Source organism: Babylonia areolata, chromosome 5 (genome assembly GCF_041734735.1).
Source record: "Babylonia areolata isolate BAREFJ2019XMU chromosome 5, ASM4173473v1, whole genome shotgun sequence".
Taxonomy (NCBI): domain Eukaryota; kingdom Metazoa; phylum Mollusca; class Gastropoda; order Neogastropoda; family Buccinidae; genus Babylonia; species Babylonia areolata.
The window spans coordinates 21,555,570-21,579,142 of record NC_134880.1 but is presented as its reverse complement, the minus strand read 5'-3'; the positions used below and the strand labels follow the sequence as shown (position 1 = coordinate 21,579,142).

The 23,573-nt window shown below is 40.6% G+C and overlaps 1 protein-coding gene across 1 annotated transcript in view; it reads left to right on the top strand.

The window, feature by feature from the left end:
- LOC143282415 (structural maintenance of chromosomes protein 5-like) overlaps window positions 1–23,573 on the top strand; it is a 40,171-nt gene that overhangs the window by 4,429 nt on the left and 12,169 nt on the right. The window contains exons 3-17 of the mRNA XM_076588048.1: window positions 27–138; window positions 1,089–1,214; window positions 6,606–6,818; window positions 8,277–8,438; window positions 9,247–9,318; window positions 9,852–9,913; window positions 10,543–10,624; window positions 12,465–12,582; window positions 13,620–13,774; window positions 14,473–14,681; window positions 15,772–15,955; window positions 18,118–18,176; window positions 19,085–19,151; window positions 21,286–21,387; window positions 23,059–23,126. Coding sequence (XP_076444163.1) covers window positions 27–138; window positions 1,089–1,214; window positions 6,606–6,818; window positions 8,277–8,438; window positions 9,247–9,318; window positions 9,852–9,913; window positions 10,543–10,624; window positions 12,465–12,582; window positions 13,620–13,774; window positions 14,473–14,681; window positions 15,772–15,955; window positions 18,118–18,176; window positions 19,085–19,151; window positions 21,286–21,387; window positions 23,059–23,126 — 1,791 coding nt within the window. The remainder of the gene's footprint in view (window positions 1–26; window positions 139–1,088; window positions 1,215–6,605; window positions 6,819–8,276; window positions 8,439–9,246; window positions 9,319–9,851; window positions 9,914–10,542; window positions 10,625–12,464; window positions 12,583–13,619; window positions 13,775–14,472; window positions 14,682–15,771; window positions 15,956–18,117; window positions 18,177–19,084; window positions 19,152–21,285; window positions 21,388–23,058; window positions 23,127–23,573) is intronic.

Below are 23,573 nucleotides of genomic sequence, written 5' to 3'. Positions count from 1 at the left end.
CTACTTATATAGTGATTTCGTTTCAGTTTCAATTGTGATGGGGATAATTACACAATACGTCGTGAAATCTCAAAGGGAAGGGACAACAAAGTCACCTCAAACTGGTGGGTAAATGGACGCGCTGCCAACTTGAAAAGTGTAAGTATCCTGTTCAGGTTGAAAGAATTTTGAATGTTTCCCTTTCATGTTAATGTTTTGAATTGTAAACATAACTCTTTTTTGTTTTATTTCCCGTGCTGATTCTTTTTTCCATTTATAATGATTCGCTACACCACTGCTTTGGTACTGGTAATACTAGTCTTTAAAGTTAAAATCAGTGATCAAAGTTAAAAATCAGTTATACCATGGAAGAAATTGTTGAAGTATGATAGAATTTCTTTGACATTTTCATCAGAGACATGTCATCGGTTTTGATAAAACAAAAACCTTTTGAGAATCTAGTTTATATGTCAGAAGTGGAAGTCCCAGTGACATCATTGTCCATTAAGAAATGTCCTGTTGCAAAATGATATATGTACTACTGCGCCTCTGTTTTTTTCTCTTCCAAAATTCTTGCTTTGGATGAAGAGGGCATCACACATGCTAGAAGTAAAAATTCCTAGATAATTTTTAGTTGTTCAGGGGACAAGTACTTAAAAAAAAAAAAGAAAGAAAAAAAGATCTACTCAATACTTCATCCGGCAAATTTCTGCAGGCCTGCCCAAAGTAAAGAGATGGTTAATAAAAGCAACTACTGGCAGAGCAGTGACAAGTTAGTAAACACTGATAATTCATTTTTATTTGTATGATTTCTTACAGGAAAAGGAAAAAAAAACGGGGTGTGGATGTTGAGGTGTCAAATCGAAAAGGGAGAAGGGAAGGGATTTCAAGGGGGTTTAGTTGGAGAGAACATTTCTACTTGATTTAGTTGTCCAGGACTGTAGGAGTATTTGGGTGATGGGTGTGTATTTCGAGCACTGCACATGTGTCTTTGAAGGCTTTGTTTTTTAGTCCGGTTTAGTTAGTTAAAAGTGTTTTGAGGTGGGTTATTAGTATTGGGAAACATGGTTCAGTTGTTTCAGTGACAAAAAATACTGTGTGATCTTCAGGTGGAGGAGATGGTGGCACGTCTGAACATACAGGTGGGCAACCTTGTTCAGTTCCTGCCGCAGGAAAAAGTTGCTGACTTTGCGCGGATGACACAACAGGAGCTGCTGGAAAACACAGAAAAGGCGGTGAGTAAGCTTATTTTAGAGCGGTCCCTTCCCTGTTACAGTGGAACCTCCTCACTCCGACCTTCCCTATTACGACTCCCTCTAAGATGCGACCGGCACCCTCACGACCGACACACTTTATTATATAAAATAACTCTGTATTACGACCACCTCCCAAACGCGACTTGCGACCGAAAAATATTAGTCAGATACGACTTCTTGCGTAAAATTTGCCCCAAAATGACTGAAAATAAATCGAAAATGCGTGGTACCGATCTTAAAAAGTCGCTACATTCCCACTTTTTAGACAAAGACAGGAAACACTGCTTCATAAAAGTCGCTCAGAGTTATCGCCCTTCCAATAGCGTTCGCGCCTTCCGCCAAAGACGACACAACGGTTCCACTGCACACATTTTCATCTCGGCTTCAGCTTCCACGTGCGTTTTCACTTCAAGATGTCAGCATCAAAATCTTCACGAAAAAGAAAAGCCCTGACTCTGGAAGAACGTGTCAAGGTTGTTGAACGGAGTTCGCGTGGGGAAAGTGCGATTTCCATTGCGAAATCGTTGGATGTTGGTAAAACTCAAATCCAGTCAATTATCAGAGACAAAGAGTCGATCCTGACAAGATGGCAGAGCGGTGAGAGTGGGGACAGAAAGTTGTCAAAAATTCGCAAAACCACGTACACGGACATCGACGAGGAAGTGTGGGAGTGGTTTTGTGAAGCCAGAAGAAAAAATATTCCAGTGACAGGAAAACTGATCCAAGAAAAAGCACTGTGTCTGGCTGTGGGTAGTGGGTGTGATGGCTTCATGGCATCGAATGGCTGGTTGGAAAAATGGCTAAAACGACGAAATGTTCATCAGTCGTGTCTGAGTGGTGAGCGGGGAGACGTCAACCAACAAACTGTAGATGATTGGATCGGCCGTTTGCCACATCTTTGTGAGGGCTACAGCCCGGAAAACATTTTCAACGCGGACGAGACTGGTCTTTTTTACAGAACTTTGCCGTCCAAATCGATGGTAGTGAAAGGCCAAGAGGCAGCTGGCATCAAGACATCAAAGGAGAGGGTCAGCATTCTGCTTTGTGTCAGTGCCACAGGGGAAAAGCTCAAGCCTCTTGTAATTGGAAGAAGTGCCAAACCAAGGTGTTTCCAAGGACTGGACATATCATCACTTGGGGTGGATTACAAATTTAATAAAAAAGCATGGATGACCTCAATCATCTTCACAGAGTGGGCCAGTAAACTGAACAACAGAATGAAGATTTTGCAGAGACATATTCTATTGTTTGTGGACAACTGCTCTGCTCACCCCCCAATCCAGCTCTCAAACATCAAATTTGTGATGCTGCCACCCAACACCACCTCGCGTCTGCAGCCCTGTGACGCTGGAATAATCCAGGCTGTAAAACTGCAGTACAGAAAATGCCTTCTTCGCCATGTTCTTTTTGAAATGGAGAGGGATGGCACTGCCACTGGCACAGAACTGGCCAAGTCAGTCAGTCTGTTGGATGCTGTCTTCTGGCTGAAGAAAGCCTGGAACTCCTTGAAGCCAAGCACAGTGACGAGCTGTTTCAAGAAGTGTGGATTCTGTCCAGATCCTCAACAAGGTATGTGCATGTGTGTGTTTGTGTGCAAGACTAAGAGAGATAAAACTTATATTTTGTGTTCTATGTGTGCATTTGTGTGTATGTTTGTGATAACTCTTTATTTCATATACATTTTCTGACTTGTTTCCATTCTACAGTTAAAATTCTTTATTCATTCACATCAATTCTGGACAATACAAACACAAAGAACAGAAGTGAGTTTTCTTTGTGTGTGTGTGTGTGCTTCAATTGTCTTTGTTTCACATACATTTTGATTTGTAATTTGTAGGTGACATTTTCTCTGTGTGTGTGTGTGTGTGTGTGTGTGTGTGTGTGCTTCCATTCTCTGTTTCACATACATTGTAGGTGACATTTTCTCTGTGCATGTGCATGTGTGTGTGTGTGTGTGTGCTTCCATTCTCTTTGTTTCACATACATTTTGATTTGTAGTTTGTAGGTGACATTTTCTCTGTGCATGTGTGTGTGTGTGTGTGTGTGTTTGTGTGTGTGTGCTTCCATTGTCTTTGTTTCACATACATTTTGATTTGTAATTTGTAGGTGACATTTTCTCTGTGCATGTGTGTGTGTGTGTGTGTGTGTGTGTGTGTGTGTGTGTGTGTGTGTGTCTGTACTCTGTGTGTGTGTGTGTGTTTGTTTGTGTGTATGTGTGTCTGTACTCTGTGTGTGTGCGTGCGTGTGTGTGTGTGTGTGTGTGTGCAAAGATGTCCAGGTTGCAGTGGCTACAGCTGAAGGGCCAGGTGAAGAAGAGGAGCCTCTGGGTGATGGAGCTGCTGCTCTGTTGGAGGGTGCAACACTGGAGGAGATGACAGCTGTTTAGGAAAACCTGCAGATCTTCCCTGACACCTGCTACACAGCACAATCCACAGCTTCAGGCAGTGCAGCTGAAGATGTCAAGGAAGATGCTGAGGAAGAGGAGCCTGAGGCTGAAGAAGCACCAGTGATTGACTTCTCCACAGCAGCAAAATATGCTCATGAACTTGCTCGCTTTGGACTTGCTCATGGCATCTCAATTCTTGAGAACATGAGTGATGCAAAAGTAGAGATAGAGAAAATGCACATCATCAAAAACACTGTGTCCAAAAAACAATCAATGATCTCACAGTTTTTTACAAAACAATAGCCACATGTATAGAAGAGATTTCTATGACTGTGTGTACAGTACATGTATATGTAATGTTTAGTGTTTTAATTGACACTGATTTCATCATTACAGTTTTTCTTTCATTCATATGTGTGCGTATCTATGTGTGTGAGTGCGTCTGTGTGAAATGTGCCCAATGTGACTCCTCTCTATTAAGACCCCTCTCAATTAAGACCTAAATTTGGCTGATTTTTCAAAGTCTTAATAGGGAGGTTCCACTGTACTCCTGATGGTGTTACAATCTTCCCTCCAGTTCCTGTAACCCATAATGGTGTAACAGTCTTTCCTCCTGTCGCTGTAGCCACTGATGCTGTTAAAATCTTTCCTCCTTTCCCTGTAACCACTGATGGAGTTACAATCTTTCCTCCACTGTCTGTAATATAACCCCTGATGGTGTTACTTTCCTCCCTTCCCTGTAACCCCTGATGGTGTTACAATCTTTCCTCCCTTCCCTGTAACCCCTGATGGTGTAACAATCTTTCCTCCCGTTCCTGTAACCCCAGATGGTGTTGCGATCTTTCCTCCCTTCCCTGTAACCCCAGATGGTGTTATGATTTTTCCTCCCGTCCCTGTAACCGCTGATAGTGTTACGATCTTTCCTCCTTTCCCTGTAACCACTGATGGTGTTACAATCTTTCTTTCCTTCCATGTCACCCCTGATGGTGTTACGATCTTTCCTCCCATCCCTGTAACCACTAATGGTGTTGCTTTCTTTCCTTCCCTGTAACCCCTAATGGTGTTACGATCTTTCCTCTCTTCTCTGTAACCCGTGATGGTGTTAGGATCTTTCCTCCCTTCCCTGTAACCTCTGATGGTGTTACGATCTTTCCTCCCTTCCCTGTAACCCCTGATGGTGTTACAATCTTTCCTCCCTTCCCTGTAACCCCTGATGGTGTTACAATCTTTCCTCCCTTCCCTGTAACCTCTGATGGTGTTACGATCTTTCCTCCCGTCCCTGTAACCCCTGATGGTGTTACAATCTTTCCTCCCTTCCCTGTAACCCTTGGTGGTGTTACGATCTTTCCTCCCTTCCCTGTAACCACTGATGGTGTTACAATCTTTCCTCTCTTCTCTGTAACCCTTGGTGGTGTTACGATCTTTCCTCCCTTCCCTGTAACTACTGATGCTGTTACGATCTTTCCTCCCTTCACTGTAACCACTGATGGTGTTACGATCTTTCCTCACTTCTCTGTAACCCCAGATGGTGTTACGATCTTTCCTCCCTTCCCTGTAACCCCTGATGGTGTTACGATCTTTCCTCCTTTCCCTGTAACATTTGATGGTGTTACAATCTTTCTTTCCTTCCATGTCACCCCTGATGGTGTTACGATCTTTCCTCCCATCCCTGTAACCACTAATGGTGTAACAATCTTTCCTCCCGTCCCTGTAACCACTAATGGTGTTGCTTTCTTTCCTTCCCTGTAACCCCTGATGGTGTTACAATCTTTCCTCCCATCCATGTAACCACTAATGGTGTAACAATCTTTCCTCCCGTCCCTGTAACCACTAATGGTGTTGCTTTCTTTCCTTCCCTGTAACCACTAATGGTGTTACGATCTTTCCTCCCATCCCTGTAACCACTAATGGTGTAACAATCTTTCCTCCCGTCCCTGTAACCACTAATGGTGTTGCTTTCTTTCCTTCCCTGTAACCACTAATGGTGTAACAATCTGTCCTCCCTTCCCTGTAACCCCTGATGGTGTTACAATCTTTCCTCCCTTCCCTGTAACCACTAATGGTGTTACGATCTTTCCTCCCATCCCTGTAACCACTGATGGTGTTACAATCTTTCCTCTCGTCCCTGTAACCACTAATGGTGTTGCAATCGTTCTTTCCTTCCCTGTAACCCTTGGTGGTGTTACGATCTTTCTTTCCTTCCCTGTAACCCTTGGTGGTGTTACAATTTTTCCTTCCTTCCCTGTTACTCCAGAAGATGTTATCATCTTTTTCCCTTCCCTGTAACCCCTGATGGTTTTTAGATGTTTCCTATCTTCCTTCTAACCACTGATGGAGTTAGGATGACCAGGATAGCGAGAAGATCCAGGATTCTTGATTGATGAGCAGTCATGATGAATACTGTTTATTCATTTACAGTAAAAGTACATGCAGTGTGGCGGACTAGTAGCAGCAAATTCCACGTAATTAATCAATAAAACTACACAGAACTGCTCGTAAAAAGTGAACTGTACTTGTCATTGTGGTTGACTACTAGTAGAAGCAAAATCCAGGTATTTGATTAACAAAACTACACTTCTTAGTTCATGGGCTGCAACTCCCACATTCACTCGTACGTACACGAGTGGGCTTTTATGCATATGACCGTTTTTACCTTGCCATGTAGGCAGCCATACTCTGTTTTCGGGGGTGTGCATACTGGGTATATTCTTGTTTCCCTAACCCACTGAACGCTGACATGGATCACAGGATCTTTAACGTGCATATTTGATCTTCTGCTTGCGTATACACACGAAGGGGGTTCAGGCATAAGCAGGTCTGCACATATGTTGACCTGGGAGATCGGAAAAATCTCCACCCTTTACCCACCAGGCGCCGTTACCGAGATTCGAACCAGGAACTCTCAGATTGAAAGTCCAACGCTTAAACCACTCGGCTATCGCACATGTCATGTGGTAATAAAAAGCCATTCATTCACCTTTCAGGTGGGCACTGTGGAAATGTACGAGACCCACCAGCGACTGATCGAGATGGGACGAAGGACGCACGACATGGACAAGCGGTTGGAGGACATGCGCGGTGAGTTGGACACAGAGGTCCAGAAGAACGCCCGTCTGGAGCCTGATGTCCACAACTACAGAGAGAGGGAAAAGTTCCTACAGAAAGTGAACATCCTCAAAATGAAGAGACCTTGGCTGGTACGTGCAACATAAGTTTGGTTGCTCTTGATCATGCGAGTTAACATTCTTTGTTGTAATTATGTGTCATTGTTAGAGGTCTGTGTGGAAGTCTTGAGTGCGGTGTTTCAGTGTAGACAATATGATTATGACTGTTGAACCCAGTAAGCTCTCCCGTCTATAAATGTTGTACGAAAGGACAACAAAACGTAACGGTACATGTAGTTTATGTGTGTGCAAAACACAGTAATCTGTGGTGCCATGGCAAGATTCTTAAGAAAATACTGTAATTTAAATCCCAACATATTGAAGAGCTGGGAACATTTTACACAGCTGTAAAGGAATTGTTTATAGTCCCCTGCACACAAGAAAATGCATTTGGCTTATCTGTTTCATGGATCTGGTTTTGAAAACATTATGTCATAGAAGTGTGTTTTTGTGGTGTGAAAGTTACATCAATATGGATGGTTTTATTTTGTGACAACAGGTTACATTAGTGCTAGGATGCATCTTTTATTCAGAAAAAAACAAAAACAGTTTTTGTATGTTTGTGTTTAAGAGAGATATGGTAGACATCCATAGTACATTTGTCTTTCAAATTTGCCATGTCAACAAATAAGTGTCAGATTGCCTGAAAAAAATATGGTTGTATGGGCAAATGTAAGATAAAGGTTACTCTTAATCAGTGCCATTATTCACATTGACTCTTATTATGAAATAGACTTCCTAGCACAAATAACCAGTTTGCAATTTTACTGACCAGCTTTCACTGACTGACAAAGGAAAGTATCTTCATTTATGAATTCTATACAGACAAGATTTTCAAAGTTTCAGTTCAGGTAATATTGATGAGCAGCGCAATAAAATCAGTTACATTTTTGTTCTCAAAATGATTGTCACAGGCTTATGACATGTATAATATTTTCGCACATGCTTGAATATTATTTTTATGTTGTTTGATTGATTCAGCCTTTACTTAGATAGGGTACATGTTACTTTCTCCATAAAAAAAATCTGAAATTTAAGTTGATGATGGATTATTTGTCTGTGTTTTCTCCTTCTCTCTTTCTTTCTTGTTGTTTTTTCAGCAATAACAGAGAGGAAGGTGGCAAAATGGTTAAGACACTTATCTGGGTGTGGGTCTGAATTTTGGTCGTGCCATTTCTCCCAAGTTGACTGAAAAGTCCGACTGAGCGTGTAGTCATTCAGATGGGATGATAAACTGAGGCTCTGTGTGCAGCATGCCCTTGGTGCGCTGAAAAAGAACCCATGGCAATATGAGTGTTGTCTTCTGGAAGAATTTTGCAGAGGATATCCACTCTGATATGTACACAAATATATGCATGCACTCAAGGCCAAAGTGCGTTGGGGGTATGCTGCTGGTCAGGCATTTGCCTAGCAGATGTGGTGTAGGTGTGTGGATGTGTCTGAATGCAGTGATGCCTCCTGAGAAACTGAAACTGAAACTTTTATCACCAGGAATATAATCAACTGAAGACGGTGTTTGAAGCTGTGAAGGAGCAGCGTGATGCCAAGATAGCCGCACTGAAGAGAGCAGAGAAGGAGAACGCACCGTTGCAGCGACAAGTTAGGCAGATGGGGGAGCTTAAAAACACGCTCGACACCGAGCTGAAGCAGAAGGTAAAACTGTTCTAATGGAAAGATTCTGTTGTTAAGCCTTCAGATGATTAGATTGTTTTAGGATACAATTGATTGTTATAGCTTACTGTCATTGAAGCATGGATTGTTTGATGACACGATTCATTGCTATAGCTTGCTGTCATTGAAGTATTGATTATTTTAGGACACGATTCGTTGTTAGAGTTTGCTGTCATTGAAGTATTGATTGTTTCAGGACACGATTCATTGTTAGAGCTTGATGTCATTGAAGTATTGATTGTTTCAGGACACGATTCATTGTTCCAGCTTGCTGTCATTAGAAGTATTGTTTTAGGACACCATTCATTGTTAAAGCCTGCTGTCATTGAAGTATTGATCGTTTTTGGACACCATTCATTGTTATAGCTTGCTGTCGTTGAAGTATTCATTGTTTTAAGACATGAATCGTAGTTAAAGCTTGTTGTCAATGAAGTATTGATTGTTTTTGGACACCATTCAGTTAGAGCTTGCTGTCGTTGAAGTAATGATTGTTTTAGGATATGATTCATAGTTACAACTTGCTGTCAATGAAGTATTGTTTCAGGACGTTTCACATTTCATTGTTACAGCTTGATGTCATTAAACTTCAAAGTATTCATTGCTTTGGGACCAAAATCATTGTAAAAGCTTACTGTCATTAAAATATTGATTATTTTTGGATATGATTCATTGTCACAGCTTGCTGTCATTAATATGTTTTGTCAACATTTTTATCCTCTGCCTATTAACCGTTATCATTTTAATGAATCCTTTCCTTTGATGTGTAACCGTGGTTTCCATGGTTTTGCAGACAACAGAGATAAGAGACAATGCCAACAAAGTCCAGGAAAGCAGCCGTGATTTGGAAAATCTGGATGACAAGGTAACGTCACCTGTTTCAGTTTAGTACAATTAAGGCTTTGTTTTTTCTTTGTTTTTTGGTGTGTTTTTTGGTGTGTTTTTTGCAAGTAGCTTTGTTCCGAATGAGCCACAGTAGCGATGTAACAGTTTATTGGTATGTTAAGTCGCGCTGTTTCACATTATTTTAGAACATATGAACACAGAAGGGAATTAATATGGTAAAGGAGGTCACAAGCTGCACTACTGTCAGTTTCTCTGCATGAGTGACATAATAGTTTGCACAGGACAGGAATCAGACCTTTGGTGAGTCTGCACCTGTGGGTCATGGTAAATATGTTTAGATTAGATATCGTTTTAGAACAAAAACAATGAAAAACCGTATGAAATCTTTCAAGTTTATGAATATATGTGAAGTAAACTTTCAACAGGTAAATAGCAGAAGTTCAGTCCTCATTCCTATTCAGTGCTCAGAGTGACTGTCGGATTTCAGGCATGTGAGAAACATATTTTCTCCTGATTTCGATCAGCACTGACATGCTTTGTGCTTTGTTCCAGATTCAGGAAGTGAAATCAGACTTTGACCAGAAACAGTCTGAAGAAGAAAAAAGAGTGAAAAAGTGAGTTCAATAACACATGACCAGAAGAGTCATTTGATTTTTTCCCCCTCTTTGTCTCTGCTGTTCATTTGTTACAGATAAAGTAGTTTTGTGTCATAAGGAATAGAGAAGGGGAAATGGACAGAAAAACTAAATCTAAATATTACAGAAAATAGAGTATGGTTATAAGCATTTGATTTAATAGAGAAGTGCGTACAAGTTTGAAAGAGATGAATACTCTGTGTGTGTGTGTGTGTGTGTGTGTGTTCTGTTAGGAGACAGTTTTTCGTTTCTGCAGCATGCGATGCATGTGTGCGTTAAGTTCTCTGATTACAATGATGTACATTATATAATGTCTGCTGGGGAGATGTTGCGTTTTTGCTTGTTTGTTCTTCCTTTCCACCTTTCATTTGTTATTGGGTGCGCGACAATGTGCTTCATAAAATCATGCATGTTTTGGAGTGCACAAAACTTGCTTTGTTTTTCCTATTTTTTTTCTTTCCATCTGTCCTTCCTTTCCGTCTCTTTTAACTGTCCTTTCTTCCCTTGATTTTACTGGAGTTACAATGATTGGAATCTTGAGGGTTAAAGGATTTTTTTTTTTTTTTTTTTTTCAATTCTTTTCACTTCTCTCTCTTTTTTGACACCAGGTTGGATGACCTCACAAGTCAGATGGCAGCGTTGGAAGCTGAGCTCAGTCAGTTGGAAGGGGCGGATGAATCGCATCTTGCAGTAAGTTTTGTGTGGTTTCATACCTGCAGGAAACCGCCTTGAGGGAAAAGTTTTCAATGTTTTGTATTTAATGGGCTTTTTTTTTGTTTTGCGCGTGTTAGGTAGTCTTCAAAGTTACGTCATTCCACTTTCAGTGAGGGCTTTTTTTGTTTTGTGTGTGTCAGGTAGTCTTCAAAGTTATGTCATTCCACTTTCAGTGAGGGCTTTTTTTTTTTGTTTTGTGCATGTAAGTTAGTCTACAATTTCTTGTTGTTCCACCAGAAGTGATATTGGATGGATGAAAATAATTTCTAAACAGATGGGGAAGGACAATGGGTTGCTTGGGGTAGGGGTGGAGGTGCGAGAAGGGAGTGGGGAGGGGAGAGGGAAGGATGGTTAAGGAACAGTCTTCTGCTCAACCCCAGGTCACCCAGCACTAATCACCTATCTTCTTCTTCTTCGTCATATGGACACCCCAAGGTACTAATCACCCATGAAATCCCATGTCAAGGAAAGAACTCTTGCAATTTTCGATAGTTGGTAATTTTTTAAAAAATGTTAATAATATGATAATTGCCTCCTTTTGTTGCACTGAGTTATTTTTCCTGTTTTTGCATATAATAAAGTAAAAGGATTTTTTTCCAGGCTCTTATTGCAGTGTACCCAATTGAAAAAGAACTAATATGGAAACGTCAAATTTGACAATTAAAAAAAAAAAAAGTACTTTGTTTCAAAGTAATATCGCCTCGACTGTCATGACTTCAAACATCTTCTCCATAAAGAAAAGAGAAAAATAATCCATGGGACTAGCACAAACAGGAAGATTGTGCACAACATCAACATGTTCAGTGAAATTGATGACTGACACTGTGTAGTTCTTTCTGCCAGTTTCGATCTTCGATTTGGATGATCATCCAATTGATTCATGTTTGAATCTTCTTCTCTTTCACTATCACTGTCATTATCAGCTAACTTGGAAGCAGTGGCTCTGAAATCAGTGATAAGAAACTCTCTGGAGAGCTGGACAGCACAAGGTCTTAAGAGAAGAACCCCCCCCCCCCACCCCACCCCTCCCATCCTCAGTCAAGTGTTTCAGCCTTAAAAGTCAATATCTAGGTCTCTTTCCATCTCAGTAGGATAGACCTTTACAAGCTTCTTGCACAGAAATAAATGAAATAGTTCACCATCGTCATCAGAATCATTGTTCAGCAAATGTCATAGCTCCTCATCAGTCATGAAACTCATCTTAAATTGTGAAAATTCAAAACTTTAGCAAAACTCGACCAAATCAGACCCAGTGGAGTGCAAAACATAGACAGGAATTGGCGAAAACGGGGCAGGCAGTCTTGCAAAAATGTCCTTTTGTAAACTGCGATGGTTGTGCTCATAGTTACCTTATGTTTTGCTGGCACTGTTGGATACTCAGTGGTAAAAAAAAAAAGGGATTTTTAGTGGGTTCTAGTGGGCACTTAGCTGTAATATGGGTTAAGAACTGGAACAGGTTGCTACAGGGCAATATTTTGTGTGTTTGTCAGTGTGAGTGTCTGTGTATGTGTGTATGTGATCTTTTTTTTTTTTGTCCTCCTATAACTGTTGGACCGTTTTCAATGCTTTTTGGATATAAACATAAACATAAACTGTAAATTACAACCATCTGACATTTTCAGTTTTGCTCATTTATTTATTTAACCCTGATCTGTCTTGTATATTCATTTCAGTGAATTTCTCACAAGGAGGATGGGCAGTTCTGAAAGCACAGTCTGTGTGTTTGAATGAATGAATGATATGGGTACTCATATAGCGCCTGTCCTCAAGCTCTAAGTGCTTTACAAACACAGGATTTTTTTTTATTATTTCACAGGGAGAACTGCAAGAAGTGAATGAAGGGATGCGTCAGCTGATGAAAGACATCAACACCATTAACCAGGAAGGCTCCGGCATTTCGTCGGAAGTCAGCAACTTACGCAGAGAGATCCAGGGTGTGTTGTGTGTTTCTTTTGTTCTTTTGCCACCTGTAGTCTTTACAGGGTGGTGGACGGAGGGGGGCATGGCAGAATCGGTTCGGCATTGGACTTCTAAGAGAGTTGAAGAAAATGATCTGATCTGTATGTGTTGTTCTCTCTCTTTCTCTCTCTTTCACCCTCTCTCTCTCTCTCTTTCTCTCAGTCTCTCTTTGTCACACAGAGACACATTCACAGACATACGCACACACACTCACTTGTCTGTACATGTTGCTCTCTTTCCCTCACTTTAACTCTCCCTCTCTCTTCCTGTCTTCCTCTCTCTCTTGTTCTGTCTTTCTCTCTTTACTCTGTCTGTCTCTCCGTCTCTTTCTCGCTCTCACAGACTAAAAATGGTCATACATGTAAAAGCCCACTTGTACATTAGATCAAATTAGTGAAAGCAGCCCACCACCAATGCTCACCTAACTTCTTCCTCAGCATTGGTGGTGGGCTGCTTTCACTATAATTTGATCTACTGTACAAGTTGACTTTTTACATGCTTGAAGTTGTGTACATTGTGAATGGAGAAAGTAACCACTCTTTACTAATTGTAAAGTCAGAATTGCTACATGGTGTTATTGATAGTTTTAGTTTGTGGAGGCTGTCTGCAAGTATTTTCGTTTTGCTGTCAAAGTGGATTTTTCTGTAGAATTTTGCCAAGGATTTTGTTGCTGTGGATTGTTTTGAGTACCCTAAGCGCATGCTACAGTGGATTTTTCTGTAGAATTTTGCCAGTGATTTTGTTGCTGTGAGTTCTTGATGTGTGCTAAGCACATGCCGCACATGGGACCTATGGTTCATCTCATTGGAAAGACTAGCACCCAGACCAACATTAAAGATCTATTTGAAGGAGAAGTAAAGATCTTAGTCCATATTTGAAAATAAAAATTGGGAGAATGGATTTGCAGACACAACTAGTAGGCTGCATTACCACTGGGCCATCGCCCCATCAGCAGTGCTGATAGATTCAGGGGGTAGGCATTTCTGACAGTCCAGCTCCATTCTGTTGACAGAGGCACAGCAGGAGTTGAGGAACATTCAGGACGTGGGCAACCAGAGGCTGGAACAGCTGCGTCGTATCCACAAGCACACCTACGACGCCGTCCTGTGGCTGCGACAAAACAAGAACAAGTTCAAGGCCACCATCTATGAACCTATCATCCTCTGTGTGAGTGCGGTAACGGACGTGTCGTTGTTGTTGTTGTCTGTTGCTGAATTTCTGATGGTGAATAAAATGACATGAAGCAAATGATGAAAATCTCATCATCCTATGCATGAGTGTATGTTGGGTGTTTTTTTTGTCTGTTGCTGAAATTCCGATAGTTAACAAAGTGGCATTGAAAAATTTGCGAACAGCTCATTGTCTGTGTGAGTGGTAATTTAAGTGTTGTTGTTTGTCACTGAATTTCTGGTAATGAATAAAGTGGTTTGTACAGTCAGGAAAAAGTTCATGAATTTTGAGCAGGGTTTGGGGAGAAAATTTGCAAATTTGGACAAATCAGGAACACAATATTGTTAAAGCTTTTGAAAGCATACAGAAAGAATAATCCTAAGGTAAATACGATATAGTCTCAGAGTTGAATGCTGGTGCTGGATTTTCATTTATTTCACATCCTGCTATTCAGCATTCATGTTTTTCTTTTTCAACGAGAGGACATGCCAAGTTTGAATTCAGTGATCAGTAGAAAACAGAATAATTATATTAGGTGGGTATTTGGTTTCTGAAAAGTAACAGAATGTTTTGCAAAAAAAAAAAAAATGGCAGAGGTTTAGGAATTTGAAAGTGAAAATCCTGTGTGAACCTTTAACAGTCTCCTGTAAGAGATTTGTAGTGACAGAACCCAGTAAATGTGTTTTTGTCTTCAGCTCAACATGATTGACCCAAGCCACGCAAAGTTTGTGGAGACCCATATAGCTCCAAACGACATACGGGCTTTTGTCTGCGAAGACCCGGACGACCTTGAACTTTTCATGCAAATTATGAGGGATGAACAGAAGCTGAAGGTCAATGCCGTGAAAGTGCCACCTCAGCCTTTATCATCTTTTCAACCAAGAGATTCCATCAACTCTATAAAGTAAGGAAGATGTTTTTACTTGTGACAGAGTAGTATGAGGTACCTAGATGTATACTTGTTCACATGCTCAAGGGTAGGACGAGGGGTGGATGGCTGCTTGGGTGTGTACTCATATCCATGGCATCAGTGATGGTGATTTGGTGATGCATTTGCATTTGCAAAACATCAGCTCTGATAGCATGGGAGACTGTAATTCATTAATGATTTATTTTCTAATATAATGTTTATTACATTTCATAGAGAACAGAAACACATTTAATGAAAAACTGAAGACAAGCAATAACAATAGCAAGTATTAAAAGAAACTCAGTATAGCAGACAACTTGATTGATTTTGAAACTGGTCGCAGCACAAAATGGATGTACATGTCTGTTTATGTTTTTAGTAATTTCAAAAGGCATGACACCATGTTGATCTCTGCCTGACATAATTTTTGGATGATAAGACAGTTGTTTTTTCCTTGAGTGTTGAGCCTTTACATGAATGTGCCTTTTTCATGGATAAATTTAGTGACAGAGCAAATGGGAGCACAAGCTCCAAAAAAAAAAACCCAAACAAAAAAAACAAATTGAAAGGGGTGATTTTTTTTCTGCTGTGGTTGTTGTTGGAGATGGTCATTTCTTAATTGTTTTGTTTTGTTTGTATTATTTTAAATGTAACTGAGACTGACATAGTGTATGTTTGGGGAGATTTTGTGGGGGTATGTGTGGAGGGGGGTGAGGTATGAGTATGTGTCAGTTTGTGATGTTTGATTTGATTTGATAGGGATACTTATATAGTGCCTATTCTTCGTGGGAGACCAAGTTCTAAGTGCTTTACAAACTCGGGGTCCTTTGCACAACAGGCTGCCTGTCTGGGTAGAGCTGACTGACAGCTACCATTGGGTGCTCATCATTCGTTTCCTGTGTCATTCAATCAGATTTCCGGCACGCACACATACACACTCAGACTTGTAACACATTGTCTTTGTTTAGTTATTAACATAAAAAAAAGTTGTTGTGTATGCATTTGATTAATGTGTTGCAGAAAGTACGGTTTCTTCGGTTACATGGAAGATCTTTTTCACTCCCCGGTGATTAATGTGTTGCAGAAAGTTCGGTTTCTTCGGTTACATGAAAGATCTGTTCCAATGTCCGGACCCGGTCATGGCCTCCCTGTGTCTGCTGTACAATGTTCACAACATACCTGTGGGTAACGACAGCGCACGCAAGCATGTGGAGGATGTCATTCGCAGACACCCAGAATTGAGGACCTTCTACACCTCGACAGTTCAGGTAAGAGTACACCCCCAGCCCCCTGTGTCGGATGAAGATTGGAAGGAGTCCATTGTAGGTGATGAGAAAAAAAAGATTTTATAGTGATTTTCTTTTTCCTCTTTAAAAAAAAAAAAAAAAAAATTTTAGAAATTTTATTTTATTTATTTATTTTTTTAATTAGTGAGAGATAGGTAGTCATGACGGAAAGAGAAGGTGGTGGTAGTTTTGGCTAACAAGAATTTCCAGTTATTCATATAGATTTGTTTTTAAAGTTTTTATTTCTTTTCTTTTCTTTTTTAAGGGTGTGTTTATATGTTTGTTTGTTTAATGTAATTGTTTTATTCAGTTTTATTTTATTGAGTATTTGTCAGTTTGATATATTTTGTATGTATTAAACATTTTTTTTTCTTTTTCTATTTCTTCCTTTCTGTCTGTGTCTGTCTGTCAGTGTGTCTTGGATAGGAATGATTTAATTTTCCAGCAGATTTATAGTGATGATCTCATTAGGTGATTGTTCATTGTTATGAATGTAAGGTTTCCTTCCATTCCCTGTCCGCTATCCCTGAACTGTTGATTCAAGTTCTAACTCTATTAAATACTAATGTATATTGCTACAGATGGATCATGGCAGGTTACCTTTCAGTGCCTATCAAATGTTGCTTGATATGGATAGTAAGTAATGGGAAGAAATTGTGGCTGTCAAAGATCAGAGAAATATTATGCAAGACTGGACTTGTTGCTGTGGCTTTATCATGTTGGAAATTTTTATTCAAACAGTTCTGTGGATTTCTTTATCCAGGAATGGTCTGACTCAGTCAGAGACACTTATGAGAGTTAGAAGTCTGTCAAAACTGTTTAAAAAAAAAAAAAGAAAAAGAAAAATGCATTTATAGTATTAACACATACTGCGTATGAGTTGCTATTTCACAAATCAGTCACTTATTAACAGTGTGTTTTGATTCAGTGAATGCAATCAAGATTATGTCAGTAAATTTTGTAAGATATGATCTGAACTTGAGTTTCATTTTTTACTTGAATGTTTCATGTACGAAGACTTAAGAATGAAATTTTTTAATGGTTCTGTTGATGTAGCATTGTCTGAGCTACTCATAGAATCAAACAATACTCACAGGCTTAATGTGTTGAGATGTTTGTCATGCTATCAACAGAAGGAGAAAAATGGGAATTTAGAATTCCAAAAATAACGTCATATGACTGGGTATACTGTTTTTTTCACTTCACTGTTATTGCAGTTTGATATTACCTCTGTTCATAGCGACAAGAGTTTATATTAATGACCAGTTTATCATGGTGGTCAGGTCAGGGGCATAGCCCTTGCTGCTGGTACCATGTAACCCAGTACTACCTGCCGCATGTGAAGTCTCCCAATGACGGACCAGGCGGAGGAGGAAACCTTTCCCAACGGCTGTGAAGGCGGAAGAGGATGACCAAAGGGCAGGGGGAGCTCTTATCCTTGGCTGGAAATCCCCTAGGAGATGGAGCTCCGAAGAAAAAACCAGCACCTGCCGAGGCTGTTCTACACGTGGCAGTATCTGCACCTGTGGGACTGTGAGCGTCGGTAAGCGAGAGAGTGGGGAAGGGACTGCACAACTCCTCCTCACTAAAAAAAAAGTCACCTGTGCTGGTCAGGCAGACAGGCTACGTTTTCCCTTGCAACACCTGTGGGAAGTGCTGTGCATCCAGAATCGGCCTCTTCCCCCACATGAGGACACACACCGACAGATAAGCCTGCCTGCATACTCATCCGTCGGACCGACGGGAGACTCCATCTAAGTTTATCATTGTGTTATTTGTATTTGTCCTTTGACAGCTTTTAATTGATCTCATGTCTTTGTTTCCTTCAGTGTGTATACTTACGTATGCAGGGGTGTACACATATACTTGATAGTGTGATGACAACAACTCCCTTGAGTGCAGGATGCGCATGAATGAACCTTTGTTTTGACCCTTTCCTAATCCCATTCCTCTGAGTTTTGAGTTCTCTTCTCTTATCCCCTTCACATACACACAAAGGAACCACAGGACGGTTATGAACATCGATAAGATGCTGTCTTTCTGTCTTCCTTGTTGTCTCCCTTGCCCCTCCATTCCATCAGTCTCCTGCGCTCTGTTTTCACACAGTGTCTGATGTTGCCATCTGTTTTGTTTTTCATCAACAGTATAGCATCAAGACAAGCAGATATGACGGTGCAGTCTCCTCCAGAAACACCCCTCTCAAGTAAGAGAAAACACTTTTCTTTAATTTTCTTTGTCATCATCTTCTTGATGAGATTATTTTGTTGTATTTCTCTTTTGTGTTACAACAGATTTCTCTTTGTGAAATTCGGGCTGCTCTCCCCAGGGTGAGCGCGTCACTACACTGACAGCGCCACCCTTTTTTTTTTTTTTTTTTCTGCGTGCAGTTTTATTTGTTTTTCTTATCAAAATGGATTTTTCTACAGAATTTTGCCAGGGACAACCCTTTTGTTGCCGTGGGTTCTTTTATGTGCACTAAGTGCATGCTGCACATGGGATCTTGGTTTATCGTCTCTTCCGAATGACTAGCGTCCAGACCACCACTCAAGGTCTAGTGGAGGGGGAGAAGATATTGACGACTGTACCGTGATTCGAACCAGCGTGCTCAGATTTTCTCGCTGCCTATGCGGACACGTTACCTCTAGGCCATAACTCCACATTATGTTTGAATACATAAATTGTACACAGAGTCTGGCAGGGGTCTGTTTCCTGCCCTTTTATGATTAACATCAGTCCAGGGCTTTATTATCATGGACATCCGTATTATGTGTGTGAATTTTGCTGGCTTTGAATGTTCAAGAGCCCTGTGAAGAGCAAATAGCTTGCTAGTGTGCACACTTGTGGAGATGAAATTACCGGTACCACAAAGGATAGCGGATGTACTTGGTAGCTGCATTTGTTGTGTTTTTTGCAGACCTTGAGAATTGAAAAATGGTCATGGTGAGTCAGAAGCTATGCCTTCAGATTTTGAAATGTGGATTAACTCATCCAGCAGATTTTGTGTTCACTCATTCTGCTATGCTATGATTTTGTTGGGGGAGGGGGTGGGGGGGGTTGGTGGGGGATCCATAAGAGGTTCCAAACTGGTTAATCCATTTGCTGTTATTTCAGAGAGCCACAGTTCCTGGCAACATCTATTGACACACAAAGGGAGCGGATTCTTCTTCAGACCATCCAGGTAAGTTGGGATGATAATGAAAGTGATTGTACAAAAGGATAAAAATAATGAAAAAAAGAGGAACAAGGTTTTGAGGTTTCAAGTTTTCACACACGCAGGTATGTGAAGGTTGCTTTATCTCTCTCTTTTTTTTTTTTTTTTTTCCAAACTTGAACTTTAGCAGTTGAGTTTTTCTTCCTGCAGTATTGCTCAAAGAGCACTACATGTAAAGAAAACTCATTATACTGCAGATGACAAAATGAAATAAGTCAGTTCACTCACTGTCTTTGTATGTTGTAACACTACTCATTCTATACGCAACAATGGTCTTGACTCTCAGAGCCCCTCGTATTGATCACATTTCTCCCCACCCCTGTACTCTGCACTGGCTCCCCTTTGAGGCGAGAATTAGATAACAGTTACGTGTCTCTACTTTCTGCTTTCTACTCCACTGAACCTACCTATCTTTTTGACCTCATCAGTACATCAGAACTCTCTGCCCTTCCGCTGTTACCTTCTGAAGATTCCCCATGTCAGCACAAGACCTGTGCCTCTGGTGGATGTTCTGTCCTCTTTGCTGCTGCTCATATCTGGAACAATCTTCCACATTATATCTGTTCATCTGATTCCATCTCTGCCTTTTGCTCTTCACTAAAAGCTCATATTTTTAAAACATGTTTGTAAGCACTCTCAGTTTCATTATTCTCCAGTACCACCCCATACCTGTCTGCTCACTTTGTACGTATGACAAATGAGAGAGATATGGGGAAGGTGGCAAAGGGAGGGAGAATGAGTGATCATGAATGGTTCATGTAATCTATAACTTTTTCTTTCATGTAAAGTGCTCTAAGCTCCTAGGCAGAAAGATGGCTATCCAAATTTACGGTATTATTATTATTATTATTATTATTATGCCTACTCATTGACACACATGCACACATTAATACAATATTGTATTTTTTCCAGTGATCGATTATATATTTTAGACAAGAAGGAATTGTGGTTGTTTCAGTTTTGGTTAGAGTTTCAAAGAGGCATCCAGTGATAGGTTTTTAAGCAAGAGGGAATTGTGGTGGTTTCGGTTTCAGTTCGCGTTTCGAAGAGGTATCCATTGATAGGTTTTAAACAAAAGGGAATTGTGGTTATTTCAGTTTCAGTTTCAGTTTCAAAGAGGCATCAAATGTTGTGGACTGATCCATTTATTTGCTGCAGCATGTCTTCTTATTAAAAGGGGAAAAAGGAGCAGTTGTTTGACCTACACATAACCCCAATACACTAGTCAGAGCCTTGAGAGCCTACATCCACTTCTACTTCTTCCATAACTCTGTGAAAAAGTCTGAAAAGAGTCATTGGTGTGCTACAGAGAAGAACTGTTCACCAGATTGCTCCTGGTCTGTCACACAGGAGAACTGTTCACTAGATTCCTCCAGGTCTGTCACACAGGAGAACTGTTCACCAGATTCCTCTGTCACACAGGAGAACTGTCCACCAGATTACTCCAGGTCTGTCACATAGGAGAACTGTTCACCAGATTCCTCCAGGTCTGTCACACAGGAGAACTGTTCCTTCAGGTCTGTCGCATAGGAGAACTGTTCCTTCAGGTCTGTCACACAGGAGAACTGTTCACCAGATTATTCCAGGTCTGTCACATAGGAGAACTGTTCACCAGATTCCTCCAGGTCTGTCACACAGGAGAACTGTTCACCAGATTTCTTCAGGTCTGTCGCACAGGAGAACTGTTCACCAGATTCCTCCACGTCTGTCGCACAGGAGAACTGTTCACCAGATTCCTCCAGGTCTGTCACACAGGAGAACTGTTCACCAGATTACTCCAGGTCTGTCACACAGGAGAACTGTTCACCAGATTTCTCCACACAGGAGAACTGTTCACCAGATTTCTCTGTCACACAAGAGAACTGTTCAGCAGATTCCTTCAGGTCTGTCGCACAGGAGAACTGTTCACCAGATTCCTCCACACAGGAGAACTGTTCACCAGATTCCTCCAGGTCTGTCGCACAGGAGAACTGTTCAGCAGATTCCTCCACACAGGAGAACTGTTCACCAGATTCCTCCAGGTATGTCGGCTGTGTGTCAAAGCCTGGGTACCCACGCTATAGGTATGACCGTTGAATTGAATTGTGGTGGATTTGTGCAGAACGTGCAGCGGGCCTTGGAACAGAAGGAGAACCAGTACCGAGAGTTGCAGCGCCAGCAAGCGGAGAAGGAGAAATCCCTCAATGGCTTCAGAGAGAGGAAGGTAAACTGTAGTGGTCGTAGTTGTTACAGTTGTTGTTCACCGGGGGTGGAGGTGGGGGTAATTTTGATGGAAATATGCCCTTGTGCTGTTTCGTCTGTTGAATTTTGTTTCTGCTCTGACGGGCGCAATAGCCGAGTGGTTAAAGCGTTGGACTGTCAATTTGAGGGTCCCGGGTTCGAATCATGGTGACGGCGCCTGGTGGGTAAAGGGTGGAGATTTTTACGATCTCCCAGGTCAACATATGTGCAGACCTGCTACTGCCTGAACCCCCTTTGTGTGTATATGCAAGCAGAAGATCAAATACGCACGTTAAAGATCCTGTAATCCATGTCAGCGTTCGGTGGGTTATGGAAACAAGAACATACCCAGCATGCACACCCCTGAAAATGGAGTATGGCTGCCTACATGGCGGGGTAAAAACGGTCATACGCGTAAAAGCCCACTCGTGTGCATACAAGTGAACGCAGAAGAAGAAGAAGTTTCTGCTCTGTATGGTTCTGTGTTGCTGCAGCCATTTACAGATAAGGTAAATACAATTTGATTGTGTGCTTCATAAGTTTAATGTTACATGAACGTGAACCAAAAAGACAAATTTCTGTGAGTGCACAGACAATATAGTTGTATCCAGTATTTTTTTTTTCTTTCTCAAAAGATGATGTCTGTTTTAACACATTTCACTGTCGTCTCATTTGTTCATCACCTGCTGGGGGCTCCTTCAATTGTAAATGGTGTCCCCACCTTCTGGTATTCTGTGATAAAATTTCTCTTCTGTCAATCTCTTTGTTGTATGTTTTTGAGGATGCCTTTTAATATTTCTTTACTTTTTCTGATTTGATAATTGGGCATTCATACTGTGCCACATTCCTTTTTGTTTTTTTTTTGTTACAAATGAGTAGAAGAAGTGTTTTTTTGGTTTTTTTTTGTGCCAAGGATGTGTGAATTGCTTGCTGGAATTTTTTTTAGTTCTGTGTGCCTGATTTTGTATACAATTTTGTATATTATATGTAAGTTTAGCTTGCTTAATTTTTTAAAATTTTCTGTTGTAAAGTTTATAGAGTATTCCAGATTCCAAATGCTTGAATGTGGCTGTACACGTGCCAAAATTTATTTTCCAATATTCTCTCTTTTTGGGTCTTACAGGGTAAATGTTGATGGTGTTTTCATCCCTTATATAATCCTGTGTGGTCAGTTGGGCTTAACTAGTGCAAGCAGCAATGATAATGATGACAATAATTATTTGCTGGGCTGTAAGCAGCAGTGATAATGATGATGATGATTATCAGTTGGGCTTTAAGCAGCAATGATGATGATGATGATGATGATGATTATCCCATAAGGATTTTCTTTCTTTTTTTTTTTTTTTTTTTTTCCTTCCAGACTTGTGATTGAGAGATTTGGACAACTTCATTGACTTAAACAATCTCTTTCGGTCATTTTCTTTCTCTCGTTTGCTCCTTTGTATTGGTCCTTCTCTCCAACCTTCTCTTATCCCTCTTTGTTTTTTGGGGGTTTTTTTGCTATTGTTTGTAATTTATTCATTTTTCTTTTGTGATTATTATTCTGTGCCATAGTTTGTCACAAGCAGTGATGAAATATTGAAAATGTATTGTCTATGCAAAAAAAACAACAACAAAAAACCCCCGTAAAGACCCTGTGTGTTTTGTATTACAGAAAGAACTGACGCGCCAAAAAGACCAGAAACGGAGACTTCAGCAGCAGATTGAGACAAAGAAAGAAAGGTAGTTTCTGTGTGTGCATGTGTGTGTTATGTATTGATTTTGTGGTGGGAGTTTTGTGGTGTGTGTGTGTGTGTGTGTGTGTGTGTGTGTGTGTGTGTTCATTAGCAATTTGTGTTACGGTCTGATCAGTTTCTTTAAGTTCAGTATCCGAATAATGCTGACAAGTGACATGACCATGTGGAATTGTGTACATACTTTAAGATATGATCATGAAAGGAGCATGGGCACTGAAATAGAGAAGAAAACATCTTCCCCCCCCAAAAAAAAATGATAGGGATTGCATGTTTGAATCAAGTGTGACATGAATTTTTGTCTTTTTTTCCCATCCACACTTGCCTTGTGTGTTTGTAATTGTGTGCTTTGTGATTTTTTTCTTCTTCTTCTTCTGTGTGTGTGTGTGTGTGTGTGTGTGTGTGTGTGTGCGTGCTTATTTGTGTGTGTGTGCGT